Source organism: Globicephala melas, chromosome 16 (assembly GCF_963455315.2).
Source record: "Globicephala melas chromosome 16, mGloMel1.2, whole genome shotgun sequence".
In the NCBI taxonomy this organism is placed as follows: Eukaryota; Metazoa; Chordata; class Mammalia; order Artiodactyla; family Delphinidae; genus Globicephala; species Globicephala melas.
This window is the reverse complement of record NC_083329.1, coordinates 11,176,229-11,197,207: the sequence shown is the minus strand read 5'-3', so window position 1 is coordinate 11,197,207 and position 20,979 is coordinate 11,176,229. Positions and strand designations below refer to the sequence as shown.

General features: G+C 37.5%; 1 protein-coding gene across 4 annotated transcripts in view; it reads left to right on the top strand.

Annotated features, from left to right (window-relative positions):
• The window catches only part of INPP5F (inositol polyphosphate-5-phosphatase F), a 92,426-nt gene that overhangs the window by 61,797 nt on the left and 9,650 nt on the right, over positions 1-20,979 (top strand). For 3 of the 4 annotated variants that reach the window (XM_030839396.3, XM_060286668.2, XM_060286671.1), the window contains 8 exons: positions 71-250; positions 1,117-1,184; positions 6,232-6,356; positions 7,115-7,192; positions 8,094-8,214; positions 9,795-9,923; positions 15,626-15,743; positions 18,106-18,304. In XM_030839396.3, the coding sequence (XP_030695256.1) occupies positions 71-250; positions 1,117-1,184; positions 6,232-6,356; positions 7,115-7,192; positions 8,094-8,214; positions 9,795-9,923; positions 15,626-15,743; positions 18,106-18,304 (1,018 nt within the window). The remainder of the gene's footprint in view (positions 1-70; positions 251-1,116; positions 1,185-6,231; positions 6,357-7,114; positions 7,193-8,093; positions 8,215-9,794; positions 9,924-15,625; positions 15,744-18,105; positions 18,305-20,979) is intronic. The other variant, XM_060286670.2, reaches the window with a different exon arrangement.

The window sequence follows — 20,979 nt, the reverse complement described above, 5'->3', positions numbered from 1 at the left end:
GTTAAGAAGCATATCTAGTGAGACTAATTTTTTTTTTCAATGTTGCTGTTTTGTTTTAATTTTCTTTTAGGAATGCGTTATAAACGAAGAGGAGTGGATAAAAATGGAAATGTTGCAAATTATGTGGAGACTGAGCAGTTAATTCATGTGCATAATCATACCTTGTCATTTATTCAAACACGAGGCTCTGTGCCTGTGTTTTGGAGCCAGGTTGGGTATCGATATAATCCAAGACCTCGGCTGGACAGAAGTAAGCCTGTCAGTTATTTGGTTTGCAGACGATGATTTCAGAGGGAGTTTTTTAAAATATTAGATACTTCATAGGTTTGGATTTGTTTTGCCAGATACTTCATCTAAAATAATAACTCATGGTAAAATTTAATAGTGATATAATAATCACAAAAGTAATAATGGTTGTTGACAATTTAAGTAATCGACAATAAAAAGATTCCAAAAGAGAGCAAAACAGAGCTTAATTCACAGATTTTAATTTGTTGTTTCTTTAAAGAATACTTTATTACATGCTTAATTTTGGAAAAGTGTAAATATGGCCAATATTTATAGAAGCAGGAAATATCTTAAATAAGACAGCATCTACAAGGAATAGATAGGATGCCTTTACTCACATGTTTTGCTGGGAAAGGTTTGTTGTTGTTTTAAATATTAAGGACTTAATTTCTTCCAGTATTTTAACTTTAGCACTGGAATAGCTAAGTCATGTCAATCTAATTAGATTACTGAAAGAGGCTGATTTTAAAAATTGTTTTCAGAATATTTTTCAGTAAAACTTCAGTTTTTAACATCCTTGTTTTAAAGGGGTTTTTATTAATTTATTATGAACTACATGAAACCTTTTCTGACAAGTTGGCTGGTTATATAAATAATAAATGTCATTTCATAGTTGCCACCTTCAGTATTTCAGTTTAGTCTAATTGGGGGAAAAAAAATCAGAGATCTTCCGCTTAGCATTTCATTTTAAAATATTGGTTTTAGACAATCTTAGTTACATTTGGGCTGTCAATAAATTATGTAAAAGTAAACGTAAAGGTGGAATAGACACTAATTTCTGTGTTACACATGTGAAGGAAAAAAAGATTTTGTATCACTTCTTTGTAGGTGAAAAGGACACTGTCGCCTATTTCTGTGCCCATTTTGAAGAACAACTGAAAATTTACAAAAAACAGGTGGGTTTTGATCTGTAGTAATAAGTGTTCCTTCATATTTTTAGAAATGGTTATGCACGTTTCTTTAAATTTCATGAAAATAATATATGATTCATAATTAAGCAAAATGGCATTTCTCGTGAAGTTAAAGAACACATAGCTAAGAGTGTTTTTAATATTCTTTAAGAATTATCATTGAGTCAGCTACTTTAGACTGTTTTTAGATGAGATTAATCTACTGTCAGTTACTACAATCTGAGAAGTATCTGGAGTAGGATAGGAAAAGCATCTCTCAGTACCACCTATAGGTCCATCTCTTTGAGGTAACAATTTGGTATGTATCCTTCAATATCTTTTTTCTCGGCCCACCGTTCTTATTTATTCATACATTCATATGTAGGTATGTGAACATATAAACCAAAATCAATTGAGAACTGTTAGGTGAAATACAAGTTCAATAAGATGACCAGATTTCATACAGATTAATATAGACTAATCAGTAACTCTCTTATCCATTAGCAATGACCAGTCTGAAGGTGTAATGCCATGGGATGCATTTTTCTAACAGTAACAAAAATAGGAAGAAACAACCTGAAATCTACCAAACGTACAAAAAAGATAGCATGTATATGGGGGCAAGGGTGTTGGGAGGGGAGGATTACTGAAGAACGTAAAAGAAGACTTGAATAAACGGAGAGAAAATACCATGTTCCTGGAAGGAAAGACTCAATATTGAATAGATTTCAGTTGTTAATATATAAATTTTGTGCAATCTCAAAGAAAGTCCCATCAGGGAAATAAAAAGCAAACCCTCATATTGAAAAAAAACAAAGTTTGTAGTAAGAGATAAAGGCAGGTAACTGGGGAAATGAGAACACTCACACATTGCTGGGAGCAGCATAAGTTGCTATAGCCATTTTGAATGGTATTATCAATCAAAATAAAATATGCTTGGGCTTCCCTGGTGGCACAGTGGTTGAGAGTCTGCCTGCTGATGCAGGGGACACGGGTTCGTGCCCCGGTCCGGGAAGATCCCACGTGCCGCGGAGCGGCTGGGCCTGTGAGCCATGGCCGCTGAGCCTGCGCGTCCGGAGCCTGTGCTCCGCAACAGGAGAGGCTGCAGCAGTGAGAGGCCCGCGTACTGCAAAAAATAAAATAAAATATGCTTATACTGTTAATCCAGTAATTTGTCTTTTCATATCTATCCTACGTACCATATACAGAAATCAGTTCCAGATGGATGTGGATCTAAATGTGAAAGGTTAATAAGCCTTTTAAAGGAAAATATAGAACATCTTTTGACCTTGGGTCTTAAACAGGGCTTTAAAAGCACTAACCATAATGAAAAAAAATGACTTTACTAAATGTTTAATTTTTACTAAAATTTTATTTACTGAAACTTTATTGAATGATCAAATATTTTGAATATTAAAATACTACTATATGTTATAAATATTATTTATTAAAATTAAATAGGACTTAAGCACCAACCATAATTAAAAAATTGATAAATTTGACTTCACTGAAATAAAAGAACTTCTGATTATTAAAAGGCACCATTAAGAGAATGGAAAGGCAATTCACAAAGCGGGAGAAGACATATATAAGACAAAGGACTTTTATCTAGAGTACATTAAAAAGTCCTATAAATCCATAAAAAAGGTGTACAGCCCAAAAGAAAATTGGACAAAAGACTTGAGCAGATTCTTCATGAAAAAGGATGTCCAAAGGCCAATAAACATGAAAAGGTGTTCCACGTCGTTAATCATCAGGGAAATGCAAACTAAAACCACCATTCACAAAACCAGAATGACTAAAATAAAAATGGCGGAAAGTACAAGTTTTGTCAAGGATGACAAAAAAATTTAAATCTCCCTGAGAGAAACATGTGTTCAATCAAGGAGGCATGTATAAGCCTCCTTATTGCAGCATAAAAAAACCCTTTGTTCATCAGGAGGTCAGTGGGTAAATAAAGTACAGCATATCTAAAGTGCTGCCTACAAATGCTTAAAAATGATGAGGGGGCTTCCCTGGTGGCACCGTGGTTGAGAATCTGCCTGCCAATGCAGGGGACACGGTTTCGAGCCCTGGTCTGGGAGGATCCCACATGCCATGGAGCAACTAGGCCTGTGAGCCACAGCTACTGAGCCTGCGCATCTGGAGCCTGTGCTCCGCAACAAGAGAGGCCCACGCACCGCGATGAAGAGTGGCCCCCGCTTGCCACAACTAGAGAAAGCCCTCGCACAGAAATAAAGACCCAACACAGCAAAAATAAATAAATTAATAAAACTCCTACCCCCAATATCTTCTTAAAAAAAAAAAAAATGATGAGGTACATCTGTGTGTCCTAATGTGAAAAGATCTTAAACTCATATAGTGGAGTGAGAAAAAGTGCGTAACAGCATATGGCATGTTACCATTTAAAAACTCCCACAAAACAAAACTGTCATATGTAATTCTCTTCCATATATATGTGTTCTCACCTACATATGGCATGCACATTTATATAGGAACGCACTTAGATGGCCTGAAAGGGTACACATCAAACTTGTAGTGGGAGTTACCTTCAGGGAAGGCTGTGGACTTAGCTTGTGGTCAGGAAGGATGTGACCTTTATCTACGTTTGAATTTTTTACAATGTAAATAAATTTCATGTATTCGCAATATGTGTAATTATAAGTAGCATTGAAGAGAATAAACCATAATTTAAATGTAACACATAATCCCTGTAAAAATTGAAGTAATTGTGAGGTATGTAAAGGAAGTAGAAGAAATAACCTCCTCTCCACCCTCATTTCTGCTCCCTGTTGACTTTCACAACCTGTTTGTACACATTATACTCATCAACTTTATAGGCGTATGTGTTGAGGAGACACTTGTTCCTTTCTAACAGTACCCCAAGAGTGTTCTTTTATCCACCCTCATCCGCTGGGTAATTGCTCTCTGGGAGGTGGGCGTACGGTCGGTCTGACTCAGTCATGGTGTCACTACTGTTGCTCTTGCCTGTATTTGGTACAGGCGTGGGCTTGTGTATGTTCTTGGCACTTTGGCCAATGAGGTCTGATGTGAAGGGAAGTCTGCTGGGAGGCTCTGGGCAAGATTTCCTGCTCTAATAAAAAGAGATACAGGAACCCACAGTCAATCCCTCTGTGGTGGTTGTGTCTGGATTTGGTTCGTACTGCTGCAGCTGTGTCAAGCCTAGGTCATTAGCCTGAGGATTGACTAATACGCCGAGGATGGCAGAACAAAAAGATAGATCTGGTTTTGGTCACCATTGAATGAAGCAGTTCTGGAACCGTGCAACCTCGACTTCTGAGGTTCAGAACAGATTTCCGTTCTGAGATTTGAGTCAGTAATTTGTCATTTGCAGCAAAAAACATCTTGACACATGCATATTACACATTCAAAATTTAAGTCAAAAGAGGGCTATAAGCTATGGGATATACACTATTCTGCAACTATTTTCACTTAATAGCTCATGGCTATTATTTAACCATTTCTCCATTGGTGGACCTTTAGGATATAGTTTTTGCTATTATAAAATTCTCCAGAAAACATCCTTTATATATTTTGGAACACTTGTGTGCTTTATAAAGTTCTAGAGGTGAAATGGCTGGATCAAACATTACATTTCTTTTAGGTTGATACCTACCACTCAGTTGCTTCCAAAAAGATCACACCAGTGTACAATCTCAGTAACAGTGGGAGCCAGTGCCCATTACCCCATATACCCACTAATGCTGTCTACATTTAGTGTTCAGCTTTTGCCTGTCTATAGGTGAAAACTGGTTTCCTGTTTTAAAATGTACGTTTCTTTAAAGTTGTAGTCTCATGTTTATTGGCTATTTGTTTATCTTCTCTTGTGAATATCCTCTGTATCCTTTACCCATTTTTTTTCCTTACTGAATTTATAGCACTCTATATATTAATGGTTTTTATGTTGCAGGTATATTCCCCTAGGTAGTCCTTTATATATTTTTTTAACCTTTGCTTATTCTGTCATTTAGTACACAGAGGTTTTATATTTTTATGTTGTCACATCTGTCCATCTTTTCTTTACGCTCTCTGGTTTTTGTTATGCTTAGAAGGTCAGTGCCATCCTTCAATTAGGGAAAAATCATCCCAACATTTCGTCTAGCTTTTTTATAACTTGAAGAAAAAATATTTAGATCATTAATGCATCTAGAATCTATTTTGTGTATAATGAAGTGTAGAGGGCTAACTTAAGTCCCCCTCCATGTAAACAGACAGTTATCCCAATACCATTTGTAGTATACCACTATAGTATAGTCCACACATAGTCCACATATAGTATAGTCCATATTTCTCTCAGAATGATGTAACCATAGCTTAGATTCCTCAGTGTACATACGTCTGTCTCTAGGCCATCTGACCTGTTCTGTTGAGTCATTCATTTTTCTGCACTTGTACCACAGTTTTAATCACTATACATTTAAAGTATGTTTTGCTCTCCAACGGGACAAGTCCTTTATTATTATTAGTGTTCAAATATTTTCCTGTATTATCCACTCTTCCAGATAAACTTTAGAATTAATTTTCCAAGTCCATAAAAAGATCCTGATTGAATTTTGATTGGGATTGTTGAGTATATAGATTAACCTAGGGAGACTTGACATCTTTACAATATTGAATCTTGCCATCTAGCACCATGGTGTGTCTCTCCATTTAAATATTTAGGTTTTCTTTTACATGTTTCAGCAAAGTTTCAGAGTGTCCAGTATGTAGGTTTTGTATATTTCTTTAAAAATTATTCTAGAGATTTAAAATACCTGCTATTATAAAGGAATTTGTTTTCATTTTATATTCTAAGAGGTTATCGCAAATGTATAATGTGTAAAAAAGCTATTCATGCCGTTGATGTAAATTCTCATAAACCTAAATGTAACAAATGAAAATCTTATAGGGAAAAATAATTGATGCTTGAGTGGATTAATTTCTGAGTCTGGCTATAAATTATTTCTAAAACATAATTCTAAATAAATTCAGTAAAAATTATGAGTCTAATGTCTGATTAAACTAAATTTTTTCCTTTTCTTTACTCTCACAGGTTATTATTAATTTGGTAGACCAGGCAGGAAGAGAGAAAATAATTGGCGACGCTTACCTGAAACAAGTGTTGCTCTTTAACAACTCACACCTCACTTATGTTTCATTTGACTTCCATGAGCACTGGTAAGATGGCTTCCTGAGAGGAGTTTTGATCAGTTCCAATGTTTGTGGTAGACACTGCCACAGGGACCTTAGTTTTTCTTCTCTTTATTGGGAAGAAAATCTTGTTCTCCTCATTGTTAGAAAGGAAAGGACTATCATTTGTTTACTTAGTTCCATTTACATACGGGTTTTATTTTGCCTAAAAATTTAAGTTAATTCTTCCTGAAATATTTACAGTCTTTTTGTTCCAAAATGACTTGGAGACTTAAGAGTTCCTTTTTTCCTTTTATCCTTCAGTAAAAGAATTTCTGGAACTTTCCCTTTCTGCTTGAGTTTGAGCCTGGCAGGAGTAATAGTGTTCCCTTACTTAAGGCTCATCTTTATACTGTTAGTAATACTGCTCTCCCTTGGGATAACTCCACTGGAGTTTGCTCTGGAAAAACAACAATCATTTTGATGGTAATTTTAACTTGTGTGTATTCTGAAAGCAAGTTTCTTCTGTCATCCTGACTCTAATGTGGGTTCATTTACATAGGTATTGAAAATTTTGGTGGGGAAAGAAGCTTCTGATGGCTGCGATATGTTTCAGTGTATTCTTAAGCATATTTTCTTTCATAATGAAGATTAGTTATAAATATTTATATAATTGTCTATTTAAAGTAGTGTTATTCTCATATTTACAGTAATAATTTTCTTTCATTTTTCCAAGTAACCTTAGGTATCATAAGCTTAAAAAAATTATTAAAGTTTTTTTTTTTTCCTTTTGGCATGTATTTTAGCCGAGGAATGAAGTTTGAGAATGTTCAAACACTAACAGATGCCATTTATGACATTATTCTTGACATGAAGTGGTGTTGGTAGGTATTTCGTAAGAAATCAGTTTGACAGACTCTTGGTCTGTGAAATCATATGTATTTGTCTAGTACCACTAAGTGTTAAAATAATAGCAGGCTGAGAAAGGATTTTTGTTTTTCTTGTTTTGCTTCCCAATTCCTATTCTCCTTTTCAAAAGGGTGTGAGTCATTAGGCATTGTTAGCTTTGAACAGGGGAAAGGTGTCAGGTGGTCACAGCAAAATGGAATGGAGTGCTCCGTGACTATTCTTTAATTCCTTCTGACGCTCCATGATCTACATTTCTTCTTGGTCCCTAACATGGGAATGAAGGTTTAGAGGTATTTGGTCCCAGTTTTGAGACATTTAAAAATTATCAGAGAAGGAAGTTGATTCTTCAGGGGAGACGTTGGAAGAAGTTGGCTTAAAGGACAGGAGAGAACATTTGATTAGATTTTAAGGCCACAGGTGGCTAGAGAAGTTAGATGAGTGAGGCATGCTGCATGACTTCTCACTGGGTGATAGAGTGAATTAGTCTGTTCAAGCTAATTTAGATGCATTTCTACTTGAAGTCAAAAAGGAGGAATGGGATGGTGTTTTAAAGTGCCTTCTGGTTTTAAATGTGTAGAAAAGCATAACTAGGGTTTGTATCAGCTCTGCCTAGTAGTTGTGTGACTCAGGCAAGTCACTCTTTCTGTACCTGTTTCCCCCCCCCCCAAAATGGGGATAATATCTTCTTTGTTGAGTTATTGTGTAAATTAACAGTACCGTCTACAAAGGTCTCAGTAATGCCTGCCACATAATAATATTCTAAGCAAATTGATAACCAATGTTGCTGTTGTTATTATTATACTGTGAAGAATTGTGGGTTTTGAAAACTTTAAAGTATTTCATATTGTAAAGTAATTCCATACTGTTTTTGAAAAGGGTTGATCAAGCTGGAGTAATATGTAAGCAAGAAGGGATTTTTCGAGTTAATTGCATGGACTGCCTGGATCGCACCAATGTGGTCCAAGCTGCCATTGCACGAGTGGTCATGGAACAGCAGGTAATTTGGGGTCCACTGGATTGTAAATATTCATTTTTAATTTTTTTCACATGTAAACCAGTAACTAAAATCTTTGTTCCATAGAACATTTACAGCATGCAAACATCCTTGTTGCTTTAAAACTTGGAAAGTACAGCCTTTCCTAGAAATCAGTTGAATCAAGTGGCGTTTTCTTAAGTACTCATTTCAAAAATGTGAGGCCCAGCATTTAAAATTGTACTGGGTGGCACTGTGTAGTCATTTACCTTTTTATCTCAGCTCCAAACACTCGCTTCTGTATTGGGGCATGGGGTCTGCACACCACCTTTCTGCTCAACCAGCTGGTTCCACGTCAGGCTCTGCCAATAGAGGGCATTAAAGGAAGACCATGAGGCTGGAGGAGGACAAGGGGACAAGTTCCTTCACCCGTGTTATATTCCCATCATCAGCACCCTCTCTGTGGCTTTGGTTCCTTTGGCACCACAGAACCAGCCTCTTCCCTTTGTGCCCCAACCCTGCTGTTTCCTGGAGTCATTATATCTCTTATCTCAGTGTCCCCTTTTAGATCTTTCAGCCCTGTAACACCTGGGTAATGAATTCCCAAGGTTGACATTCCTAGCATGTTTTTTTCTCCTGATAGAACCTTGTGACTATCCTTTGGGGATGCCTTCTACTATCACATTGAAGCAGCCAGGCTTTGGAGATCAAGCCCTGGCCCTAGCACATACAAGGTGTTGACCCCATGCAAAGAATTCAACCTTTCCAAACTTCTATCTCCTCATCTATAAATGGGGGTAATAAGAGTATTGATTGCACAGGGTGGTTATGAGGAATAAATGAGATAATTTATTTTAAAAAGCTCGGACTTCCCTGGTGGCGCAGTGGTTAAGAATCCACCTGCCACTGCAGGGGACATGGGTTCGAGCCCTGATCCGGGAAGATCCCACATGCCACAGAGCAACTAAGCCTGTGTGCCCAAACTACTGAACCTGCACTCTAGAGCCCACAAGCCACAACTACTGAGCCCACGTGCCACAACTACTGAAGCCCGCATGCCTAGAGCCCATGCTCTGTGACAAGAGAAGCCACTGCAGTGAGAAGCCCACACACCACAACGAAGAGTATCCCCTGCTCACCATAAATAGAGAAAGCCCATGCTCAGCAACGAAGACCTAATGCAGCCAAAAATAAAATAAATTTATATTAAAAAAAGTTCTTAGAATGTGGCACCAGACTTAACATTTATTGGGCACTTACTGCTCTGCTACTATTAATATTATTGTTGTTTCTATATGGTTTTTTGATGGTTAGTTTCACTTCATAGCCAAATTTAAAAGAAAGACAAAATATAATAGTATGAGTCTACACATTAAAAATTACAGCAAAACAGTATAAATTTTTTATTCTATTTATTCAGATGTAGCAATTCATAAAGCTATCTTTCAAGTGGTGCTTAATTTTGAAAAAGTCTGAAAACATCATTTTTTAAAATTTAAGGGTCCTAAATTGTACATGCATATGCTTCCTTTCTCTGCAGTATACATTTTATGTTATAGTGTCCTGGCTTATATGCAGTTAATCTACCAATGTATTAATTTTAGCTGAAAAAATTAGGTGTGATGCCCCCAGAGCAGCCACTACCGGTGAAATGCAATCGCATTTATCAGATAATGTGGGCCAACAACGGTGACTCCATTAGCAGACAGTATGCTGGGACAGCTGCCCTGAAGGTAAGTACCTGCAGCCAGCATCTGTGGGTCATTATGAGGGACACAGGGTATAGTTTAAAACCAACTTGGTTTTTGAGAGGAAAGTACATGGGTTTCAGGTGGTAGGTGTAGTTGACTCCTTTCTGGAATGTTTGGGTAAGGCAGGGGTCACACATTCAAATTCCACAGATGCCAGGTAATGTGACCCATTAGATTAAAGGGAGAGATGGGCTGTGTGGACCTGAGGAAGAGCATATGTTGTCTTAGGAAGGTGCTGTTCTGCTACTTCCTAATGGGGATGGAGGCCCAGTGTTGCTAGATCTCACAGTTTTCAAGGGAGTTTGGAAAGTTGGAATTTTAAGTATAGCGGTTAAAACTTTATACAGACAAAATAAAACATGTCTATATTGGTGGGATTTGGGTCCCTGGTATAATTTGCCTCCTCTGAACTTGAATCCCAACCCTGCCTCTTACTAGCTCTGTGACTATGGGCAAGTCACTTAACTTCTCTGTGTCTGTCTCTTCATTTGTAAAACAGGAATAATACTAGGCCCACTTCAAAATATTGGCATGGGATTATATGAGTTAATAACATGTTAGAGCTTAGACCATTCCCTGACACATAGTAAATGTTGAAGAAAAGTTTTATTATCTTTTTGTGATTGTTATACATAAAGTCTTTTGAAGATCCCACCTAGCTGATCTTCACAGAATTTAATGTAAATGTAAACTGTAGTCACTGGTCACTAAATAACTCCCTCTGTGGGCAATAGGAAGTGGTTGAATTAACTTAAATTAGGTTTATGTTAATTTTCCTTCAAGGTAATAGTTCACCCCAGGATATTTGTTATAACAAATTGTACCATCGAGAGCTCAACAAGCATCAGATTATCCATCTTTTAGTTGGGTGATGAATGTCAAAAAGCTTTTTGTTAATTAAGGAAACTGAACTTTAGAAATCCTTGTGCAACTTATTGTTTAAAGAGAAGTACTACTTATGCACTCAACGTCAGAGCACCTAAATATATAATGCAAATACTAATAAAATTAAAATGAGAAATAAACAGCATTACAATAATAGTAGAGGACTTTAACAGCCCACTCTCAACAATGGATATATTATCCAGGCAGAAAATCAATAAAGAAACAATGAATTTGAACAACACTATAGACCCTATGCACCTAACAGACATATACAGAACATTCCATCCACCAACAGTAGAATACACATTTTTCAGAAGCACAAACGAAACATTCTCCAGGATAGATTATATGTTAGGCCACAAAACAAGTCTCAGCAACTTGACGAAGATAGAAATTATATCAGGTATCTTTTCTGAGCACAGTGGTATGAAACTAGAAATCAGTAACAGGAGGAAAATTGGAAAATTCACAAATATGTGGCAATTAACATACTCTTGAAGAACAGATGGATCAAAGAAGAAATCAAAAGGGAAATCAAAAAATATCTCGAAACAAATTAAACTGGAAACACAACATATCAAAATTTATGGGATGCAGCAAAAGCAGTTCTAAGAGGAAACTTTATAGCTATAAATGCCTATATTAAGAAAAAAGGAAGATCTCAACCTAACAATTACACCTCAAAGAACTAGAAAAAGAAGAAGAAACTAAACCTAAAGTTGGCAAGAGGAAGGAAGTAATAAAGATTAGACCAGAAATAAGTGAAATAGAAAATAGAAAAACAATAGAAAAGATCAACAAAGTTAAGAGTTGGCTGTTGAAGAGATAAACAAAATTGACAAACTCTTAGCTAGGCTAACCAAGGAAAAAAGAGAGAGAACTCAAAATTATAAATGAAAGAGATATTACAACTGATAACACAGAAATACGTAGGATTATGAGACTACTATGAACAGGCGTATGCCAACAAATTGAACAATTTAGAGGAAATGGATTAATTCCTAGAAACATATGACCTACCAGACTGAATCATGAAGAAACAAAATCTGAATAGACCAATGAGTAAGGAGATTGAATCGGTAATCAAAAAGCTCCCAACTAAGAAAAGCCCAGGACTAGGTGGTTTCACTGGTGAATTCTACAAACATTTAAAGAAGAATTAATACCAGTCCTTTTCAAACTCTTTTCAAAAAACAGAAGGAACACTTCCAAACTGTTTCTATGAGGCCCTGATACATAAACTAGATAAAGACACAACAAGAAAACTCTGAGCCCATGTCCCTGACTACTGTAGATACAAAAATTCTCAACAAAATACTAACAAACCAAATTCAGCAGCTCATTAAAGGGATCGTATTCCATGAGGAAGAGGGACTTACCCTGGTTCAGAATTTGAAAATGAATAAATGTGTTACACCACATCAATAGAATGAAAGATAAAAATCATAGGATCATCTCAATAGATGCAAAAAAAAGCGTTTGACAAAATTCAACATCCTTTCACCCAGTGGTGAAAACGGAAAGCTTTCCTCTCAGATCAGGAACAAGACAAAGTTGCTCACTTTCACCACTCCTATTCATCATAGTGCTGGAAGTCCTAGCCAGAGCAATCAGGCAAGAGAAAGAAATAAAAAGCATCCAAATTGGAAGGGAAGAAGTAACATTGTCTTGATTTGCAGGTGGTGTGTTCTTATGCAGTTGACTTTGAACAACATGGGTTTGAATTACACGGGTCCACTTTATATGTGGATATTTTTCAGTTGTAAATACTACAATACTACACAGTCTGTGGTTGGTTGAATCCCTGGATGTGGAGGAAATGTGGATACAGAAAGCCGGCTATAAGTTATACAAAGATTAACCTCCACATTGTTAAAGGGTCAATGTTATATAGAAAATCCTAAAGACTCCACCAGAAAACTGTTAGAACTAATAAACAAATTCAGTAAAGTTGCAGGATACAAAATCAACCTACCAAAATCTGTCGTTTCTATACGCTAATTGAGATTATCTAAAAAAGAAATAAAATCTCATTTACAGTAGCATCAAAAATAATAAAATAGTAAGGAATAAACTTAACCAAGAAGGTGAAAGATCTGTACACTAAAAACTGTAAGATGTTGATGAAAGAAATTGAAGAAGGCACAAATAAATGGAAGATAGCCTAGGTTCATGGCTTGGAAAAATTACCATTAAAATATTACCCAGGGCTTCCCTGGTGGTGCAGTGGTTGAGAGTCCGCCTGCCAATGCAGGGGACACAGGTTTGTGCCCTGGTCCGGGAAGATCCCACATGCTGCGGAGCGGCTGGGCCCATGAGCCATGGCCACTGAGCCTGCTCATCCAGAGCCTGTGCTCCGCAACAGGAGAGGCCACAACAGTGAGAGGCCCGTGTACCAAAAAAAAATTACCCAAAGCCATCTCCAGATTCAATATAATCTCTATCAAAATTCCATTGGCATTTTCTACAAAAATAGAAAAAAAATCCTAAAATTCATGTGGAACCACAAGAGACCCCTAATAGCCAAAGCAATCCTGAGAAAGAACAAAACTGGAGATATCCCACTTCCTGATTTCAAACTATATCACAAAGCTGTAGTAATCAAAACAGTACTGGCATAAAAACAGGCACATAGACTAATGGAATAGAACCGAGAGCCCAGAAATAAACTCACACTATCAGTCAACTAATAATTTGACAAGGGAGCCAAGGATACTCAATGGGGAAATGATAGTCTCTTCACTAATGCTGTTGGGAAACTGGATATTCACATGCAAAATAATTAAACTGGACCCCCATCTTACACCATTCACAAAAATTAACTTGAAATGGATTAAAGACTGTAAAACCTGAAACTTTAGTTTACTCCTACAAGAAAACATAGGGAAAGTTCCATGACATTGATCTTAGCAATGATTTTTTGGACATGACACCAAAAGCACAAGAAGAAAAGTAAAACAAGTGGGATTACATCAAAAAAAAAAGCTTTTGCATAGTAAAATAAATAATCAACAAAATGAAAAGACAACCCATGGAATGGGAGAAAATATTTGCCAACCATATGTCTGAGAAAGGGTTAATATCCAAAATATGTAACCAAGTAGTGCAACTCAATAGCAAAAAACAAATAATCTGATTTTACAACAGGCAAAGGATCTGAACAGCCATTTTTACAAAGAGGATATACAAATGGCCAACAGGTACATAAAAACGTGCTCAACATCAGTAATCATCAGGGAAATGCAAATCAAAACCACAGTGAGCTATCACCTCCCACCTGTTGGAATGGGTGTTATCTAAAAGACAAGAGATAACAAGTGTTGGGAGAAAAGGTAACCCTTGTACATTGTTGGTACGAATGTAAATTGGCATAGCCACTATGGAAAATGGTAAGGAAGTTCCTCAAAAAATTAAAAATGGAGTTACCATATGATCCAGCAATCTTATTTTATGAGTATATATCCAAAGAAAATGAAATCAGTATGTCACAGAAATACCTGTACTCCTGTGTTCATTGTAGCACTATTTGTAATAGTCAAGACCTGGAAACAACCTAAGTATCTGACGGTGGATGCATGGCTAAAGAAAATGTGTGTGTGTGTATACAAAATGTGTGTGTATATATATAATGGAATATTCAGCCATAAAAAAGAAAATCCTGATATTTGCAGCAACATGGATGAACCTTGAGGACATTATCTTAAGTGAAATAAGGCAAACAGAGAAAGACAAATATTGCATGATCTCACTTATACGTGGAATTTTAAAAAGTCAAACTCATAGAAACATTGAGTAGATTGGTGCTTACCAGAGGATGGGGAAAATGGGGAGATATTGGTCAAAGAGTACAAACTTTCAGTTATAAGTTCTGGGGATCTAACGTACAGTATGGTGACTATAGTTAACAGTACTATATATATACACACACATATATCAAATCATCACATTGTACACCTTAAACTTATACAGTGCTACTTGTCAATTACACAAAGCTGGAAAAAAAAGAGGAACACTTTTTTTCCTTTGATATTAAAATTCTTTGGATGCAGCATTCATGTCTCTCTCTTCTATAATAGATTCATGTTGCTAAATTAATACTTCCTGCGAATGACCTAATTGGCAACGTGTTCTTCCTAAGTTGTCAATTTTAGGACCAGGCTTGTTTCCAAGATTGCCTTGGATAGAAATAGTGGGGTTGGGATGCGGGAGAAAGAGACTATGCTTTCCTTGCCTTAAGTTTAAGTCACTACCTCTCTAGGGACTTGCTCTGACACCTTTGTTGTGAAAACCAAGAGAAACAAAACAATTAAATCTTCATTGGATCATTCTACAGGGATTGTAATGTGCAGCAAGGTATGGAAACCTCTGCTCTCTCTATATATACACACAACCACATATGCAGGTTAAATTCCATTATAATAAGCTCTAGGGAACTGTCTCCATTTTCCCACATCAGAAATTTGTGTGTTTTGAATATCATACCAGTTGGAGGTTTGAAAATCTTTTTGTTTTGTTTATTATATGATAAGTTTTGACCTGTAAATTCTAGATAGTCTACAGATTGCCAAGAATGGCTTTACCTTCAGGCACAATCTAACTGTGGAGACTTTATGCCACCAATAGCATGTTTAATTGTTTGACATGCTTGGATCCGAGTCAAATACTAGTAGATATTTTAATTACATTATTTGGAAATTATAAAACCCTGTAGATTTCCAGTCTTGAATCAAAAGCCCACATTGACTTCGGGAACATTTTTGTGCTTGAATAAATTGTTAAAGTGACTTTTTCCTTGACAGGGTGACTTTACAAGGACAGGAGAAAGGAAGTTAGCAGGAGTTATGAAAGATGGTGTTAACTCAGCAAATAGGTATTACCTGAATCGATTTAAGGATGCTTATAGGCAAGCCGTTATAGGTAAGGAACATAAATGCCTTTCTCTCTCTCAAATTTGTTATTCTTTCTGTGACTAACCTTTTACAGTAACCAACTTCATTAACATAGTTCATATGTTGTATAATATATTTGTGTCTCTGTGTTGAACATCTTACCCAATAAATCAAATTTTTACGAGATTAGAATTTTTTAAAAATATTTTATTTATTTGGCTGCATTGGGTCTTAGTTGCAGTATGTGGGACCTTCGTTGCAGCATGCAGGATCTTTCGTCGCGGTGCACAGGCTTCTCTAGTTGCGGCACGCAGGCTTCTTTCTAGTTGCAGTGTGTGGGCTAAGTAGTTGCGGCGTGCAGGCTTAGTTGCCCCATGGCATGTGGGATCTTAGTTCCCCCACCAGTGATTGAACCCACATCCCCTGCATTGGGAGGTGGATTCTTTTTTTTTTTTTTTTAATATTTATTTGTTTGTTTTGGTTGCACTGGGTCTTAGTTGTGGCAGGTGGGATCCTTAGTTGTGGCTTGCAGGCTCCTTAGTTGCAGCAGGTGGGCTCCTTAGTTGCGGCTCGCTGGCTCCTCAGTTGCAGCATGCAGGCTCCTTAGTTGTGGAATGCGAACTCTTAGTTGTGGCATGCACATGGGATCTAGTTCCCTGACCAGGGATCGAACCTGGTCCCCCTGCATTGGAAATGTGTAGTCTTATCCGCTGCGCCACCAGGGAAGTCCCTGGAAGGCGGATTCTTAACCACTGGACCACCAAGGAAGTCCCTACAAGATTAGAATTGACAATTTTTTTAGGCTGGAGCAGCAAAAGAAACCGCTCATTTCCATACGTATTTGTCAATTTGTTATTCATGTAACAGAAGGCAGGGTTGAGGCTCCTGGAGTATGGAATAAGGTGCCCTAAAACCTCATCGACTAAAAACTCCATATTCTATTTGTTTTTCCATTACTCAAGGCTGAGAGAGAAAAACGAGATGATTTTCTTTCTTCGTATAATGTTTACCATGTGTTCTTGCTATGGACAAATATAGCAGCCTTTCTTATAAGCATGATTTAACAGGGTATTAGGGTATCAGATTTAGAGATTATCCTAACCAATTCCTATCACTATTTAAGAAAAGAAATGGAGGGTAGATTGCCCAGTGGAATTCATGCCTTGGCATATTTTAACTTTAATTTTCATGAAAGTATTACCGTTTAGGATTAAAGTAAATGTAGAGTATTCTGGATTAGAATCAAATGTAACAGCTTGTCATATGGTCTCTAAGAATATTTTTTAAATCCTATTTTTTAACCTGATTATTTATTATAAATGAAATAGTAGGGCCTATGCATAGGCAATTTAGGAATTTGAGAAGTCTGGTGTAATTAAGTTTGGTCCGTTTGCCCCACATAGGGTGCATGCTGATAGGAAAATTGGATTTTAGCAGTTTATTCAAGGAAAACTAAGATACCTTTCTTTCTCTTGGTTGATCTAGCGCCTCAGTTATGTCATTGAGGAGGCATGTTCTGTTCCTCTCTCATTTTGACGATCAGTCGCATCAGCTTCATCCTAACCCTGAAGCTGGATCTTTTCAAGTTTAAGAGAGAGGGGCCAGTAGCAGTCTGGGCTTACTGCTTCCCTGAAAGGGTCAGTGGTTGGCAGATCTCTCCCAGAAGCCTCCTCCAGGCTTACAGTCCCAAACAAGCACAGGGAATGGGATTACAATGATTTTGTTAAGCCTTGAGCTGCGTGCTGTACCAGGACGAAGTTAGCTTGTCTGTTCAGTTCCTTTGCCCGTTTTAAAATTGGCTTATTTGTCTTTTTATTATTGAGTTGTTGGAATTCTTTATATATTCTTGGATACAGGTCCCTGATCAGATAGATGATTTTTAAATATTTGCTCCTATTCTGTGGGTTGCCTTTTAATTTTCATGACATTGTCCTTTGAGACACAAAAGTTTTTAATTTTGATGGTGTCCAGTTTGACTATGTTTTTTCTTTTATGGCTTGTGATTTTAGTTTCGTATCTAAAAAAACCATGCCTAGTCCAGGGTCACAAAGATTTATGCCTGGGCTTCCCTGGTGGTGCAGTGGTTGAGAGTCCGCCTGCTGATGCAGCGAACATGGGTTCGTGCCCTGGTCCGGGAAGATCCCACATGCTGCGCAGCGGCTGGGCCCGTGAGCCATGGCTGCTGAGCCTGCGCATCCGGAGCCTGTGCTCCACAACGGGAGAGGCCACAACAGTGAGAGGCCCGCGTACCACAAAAAAAATTTTTTAAAAAGATTTATGCCTGTGTTTTTTAATGAGTCTTATTATTTTAGGTCTTGTATTCTCTTTTGCTTTTTAAAAATGCATTAGTAAACTAAGAAGATGATAGATATTAACACTTTCTACTCTAGATTTGATGCAAGGCATTCCAGTGACAGAAGATCTTTATTCCATATTTACCAAGGAGAAAGAGCATGAAGCTTTGCATAAGGAAAATCAGAGAAGCCACCAGGAACTAATTAGTCAACTCTTACAAAGTTACATGAAGTTACTGCTGCCTGATAATGAAAAGTTCCATGGGGGCTGGGCCCTCATTGACTGTGACCCCAGGTGAGTTGGAGTGGTGTCCTGGTAACTAACGTGCTTTCTGATGTTGTTAAGTTGTCCTAATTATTGCTAGCAATTGTCCATAGAGCTGTGGTCATGGATGCGTAGTTCATAGCAGTTCTCAAATACACGGCTGGTACTAAGGCAAGCTAAGATACTCACCTTGGCCGTAAAATTAAGGGGGCACTAGCAATATTTGATTTTTTAAAAACCCAAATTGTGAAACTACAGTTCAAAGCTTGTTTCTTGAGTTCTCCCCTGCCCCCAACCCCACTCCATGCCCCAGAATCTAGGTTTATTGTATTAATGCACAAAACTGAGTGTACCAACAGGTTTAATGATGCTAGTTACTTTGGGTTGTAAAGTGGTCCTGGTCTTTCATAAAATAAATAGGGCAACTAATACTTAACGTTCTTTTTTAAACAAAAAGCATCCAGTTTCAAGTGGTTCTTTAAAATATCAACTGAATGGCAGGATCCAAATTTATCCACCAGACTGAATGCTTGCTTTCAGGCTAAAATCTAAAATTATAATTTTCAATATTATGAATCAGAAACACTTCAGAAAATTCTAGACCAAGCTCTGAGAATAAAAGGCTTTATTTAGATTTTATTTTACATTTCATATGTTTTTAATAAAAGGGGCATAAAATAAGCTTGAAAGAACAATAGGATGCAAGGTAGTATACATATATTAAAATGAGCGAAAGGCAACATTGACTGTAGGTTCAGAGGGAAACCTTCCATGACTTTAATTCCATGGATTATTTCACTTTGATAGTTAGTATTATATGTATGGATGCAATTTTTGGACTCTTAAAAGATGAGGTTTTCCTCACACACAACTTAGCAGAAAATTTCTGTGCTCTTATAAGCCATTTGGTAAAAAATTTTTATTCATGTACGTTAGTTGTTGTTTTTAAAATAGCAGTCCAACATAATGCAGCATGAAACAAACAAAAACTCCCAAAAGGTAGTACTTTTAATTCCCATTCAGAAATAACTGCAGGTATCACATCTGCATTTTGCTTGAGTTTTAACTTTGCACTTCACTTTTTTGAAGGTGTCATGATTGTCAATATCATTTTCCTTAGATCAAGTGTTTTTTTTTTTTAATTTATTTTTATTTTTGGCTGTGTTGGGTCTTCGTTGCTGCGTGCAGGCTTTTCTCTAGTTCTAGCGAGTGGGGGCTACTCTTCATTGCGGTGTGCAGGCTTCTCATTGGGTGGCTTCTCTTGTTGTAGAGCGTGGGCTCTAGGCACACGGGCTTCAGTAGTTGTGCCTCACGGGCTCTAGAGCGCAGGCTCAGCAGTTGCAGCGCACGGACTTAGTTGCTTTGGGGCATGTGGGATCTTCCGGGACCAGGGCTCGAACCCGTGTACCCTGCATTGGCAGGCGGATTCTTAACCACTGCACCACCAGGGAAGTCCCAAGAACTGTCCTTCTTATTAGAGATACTTTGTGGTTATCATCCTTTCTAACAGTGCTAAGATTTCTTTAAATTTGCTACTGGTATTTATCTTCATTTGCAAGGCGTAAAGATTTTCCAGATGGTGGATAGTTTTCCCTTTCTCTTGAAGGGAGATGTTTGGAAACCTGCTCTTTGGCTCTCTGAGTTTGCTATAGAGCCTTTGTACAGTCCGTCTACTGAGCCAGGGATGTGGACCCAGAACAGGCAGCCCCTGGTGGAGGACAGCAAGAGGTAGCTCTGGGAATGGCTTTGGGGGCTTAGGTCCCCAGACAGCCAGCGGTGAGTTCAGCCCCTTGAGCTTGGAGGCTTCAGCAGTCAGCACCTGTCTGCCTCAGGCTGTGTGTGTGGTTTTTAAAAACACCTTTATCAAGATGTTATTCATATAGCATACAATTTGCCCATTTAACGTGTACAATTCAGTGGCTTTTAGAATATTCACAGAGTTGTGCAACCATCACTTTGGTCAGTTTTAGAACATTTTTATCACCACAAAGAGAATCCGCATACTCTATCCCCACCCTCACTCCCTAAGCAACCACTAATCTATTGATACTTCTATCTCTCTGGACTCGTGTATTCTGGACACTTTATATAAATGTAATCATGTAATATGTAGCCTTTGTGACTGGCTTCATTCACTTAGCATAATATTTTCATGGCTCACGGGCGTTGTGGCATGTATCAGAACTTCATTCCTTTTTATGGCTGAATAGTATTTCATTGTATGGACAGACCGCATTTTGTTTATTCACTCTTCCTTTGGGCATTTGTTTCCACCTTCTGGCCATTCTGTTGTAAATAGTGATGCTGTGAACACTCATGTACAAGTTTTTGTTTGCGCACCTGTTTTTCTTTTGGGTGTATACCTAGGAGGGGAAAGTGCCAGGCCACATATAATTCAATGCGTAACTTCTGAGAAACCACCAAACTATTTTCCACAGTGGCTGCACCATTTTACATTCCAACCAGTGATGTAGCAGGGTTCCAGTTTTTCCATGTCCTCACCAACACTTGTTTTCCATGGGTTTTTATCGTAGTCATCCTAGGGGGTGTAAAGGAGTATCACATTGTGGTTTTGATTTGTATTTCCCTAGTGACACATGATGTTGAGCATTTTTTTTTCTTGTGCTTGGCGGGCATTTGTTTGTCTTCCTTAGAAAAATGTCTGTTCAAATCCTTTGCTCATTTAAAAAATTGGGTTGTGTGTC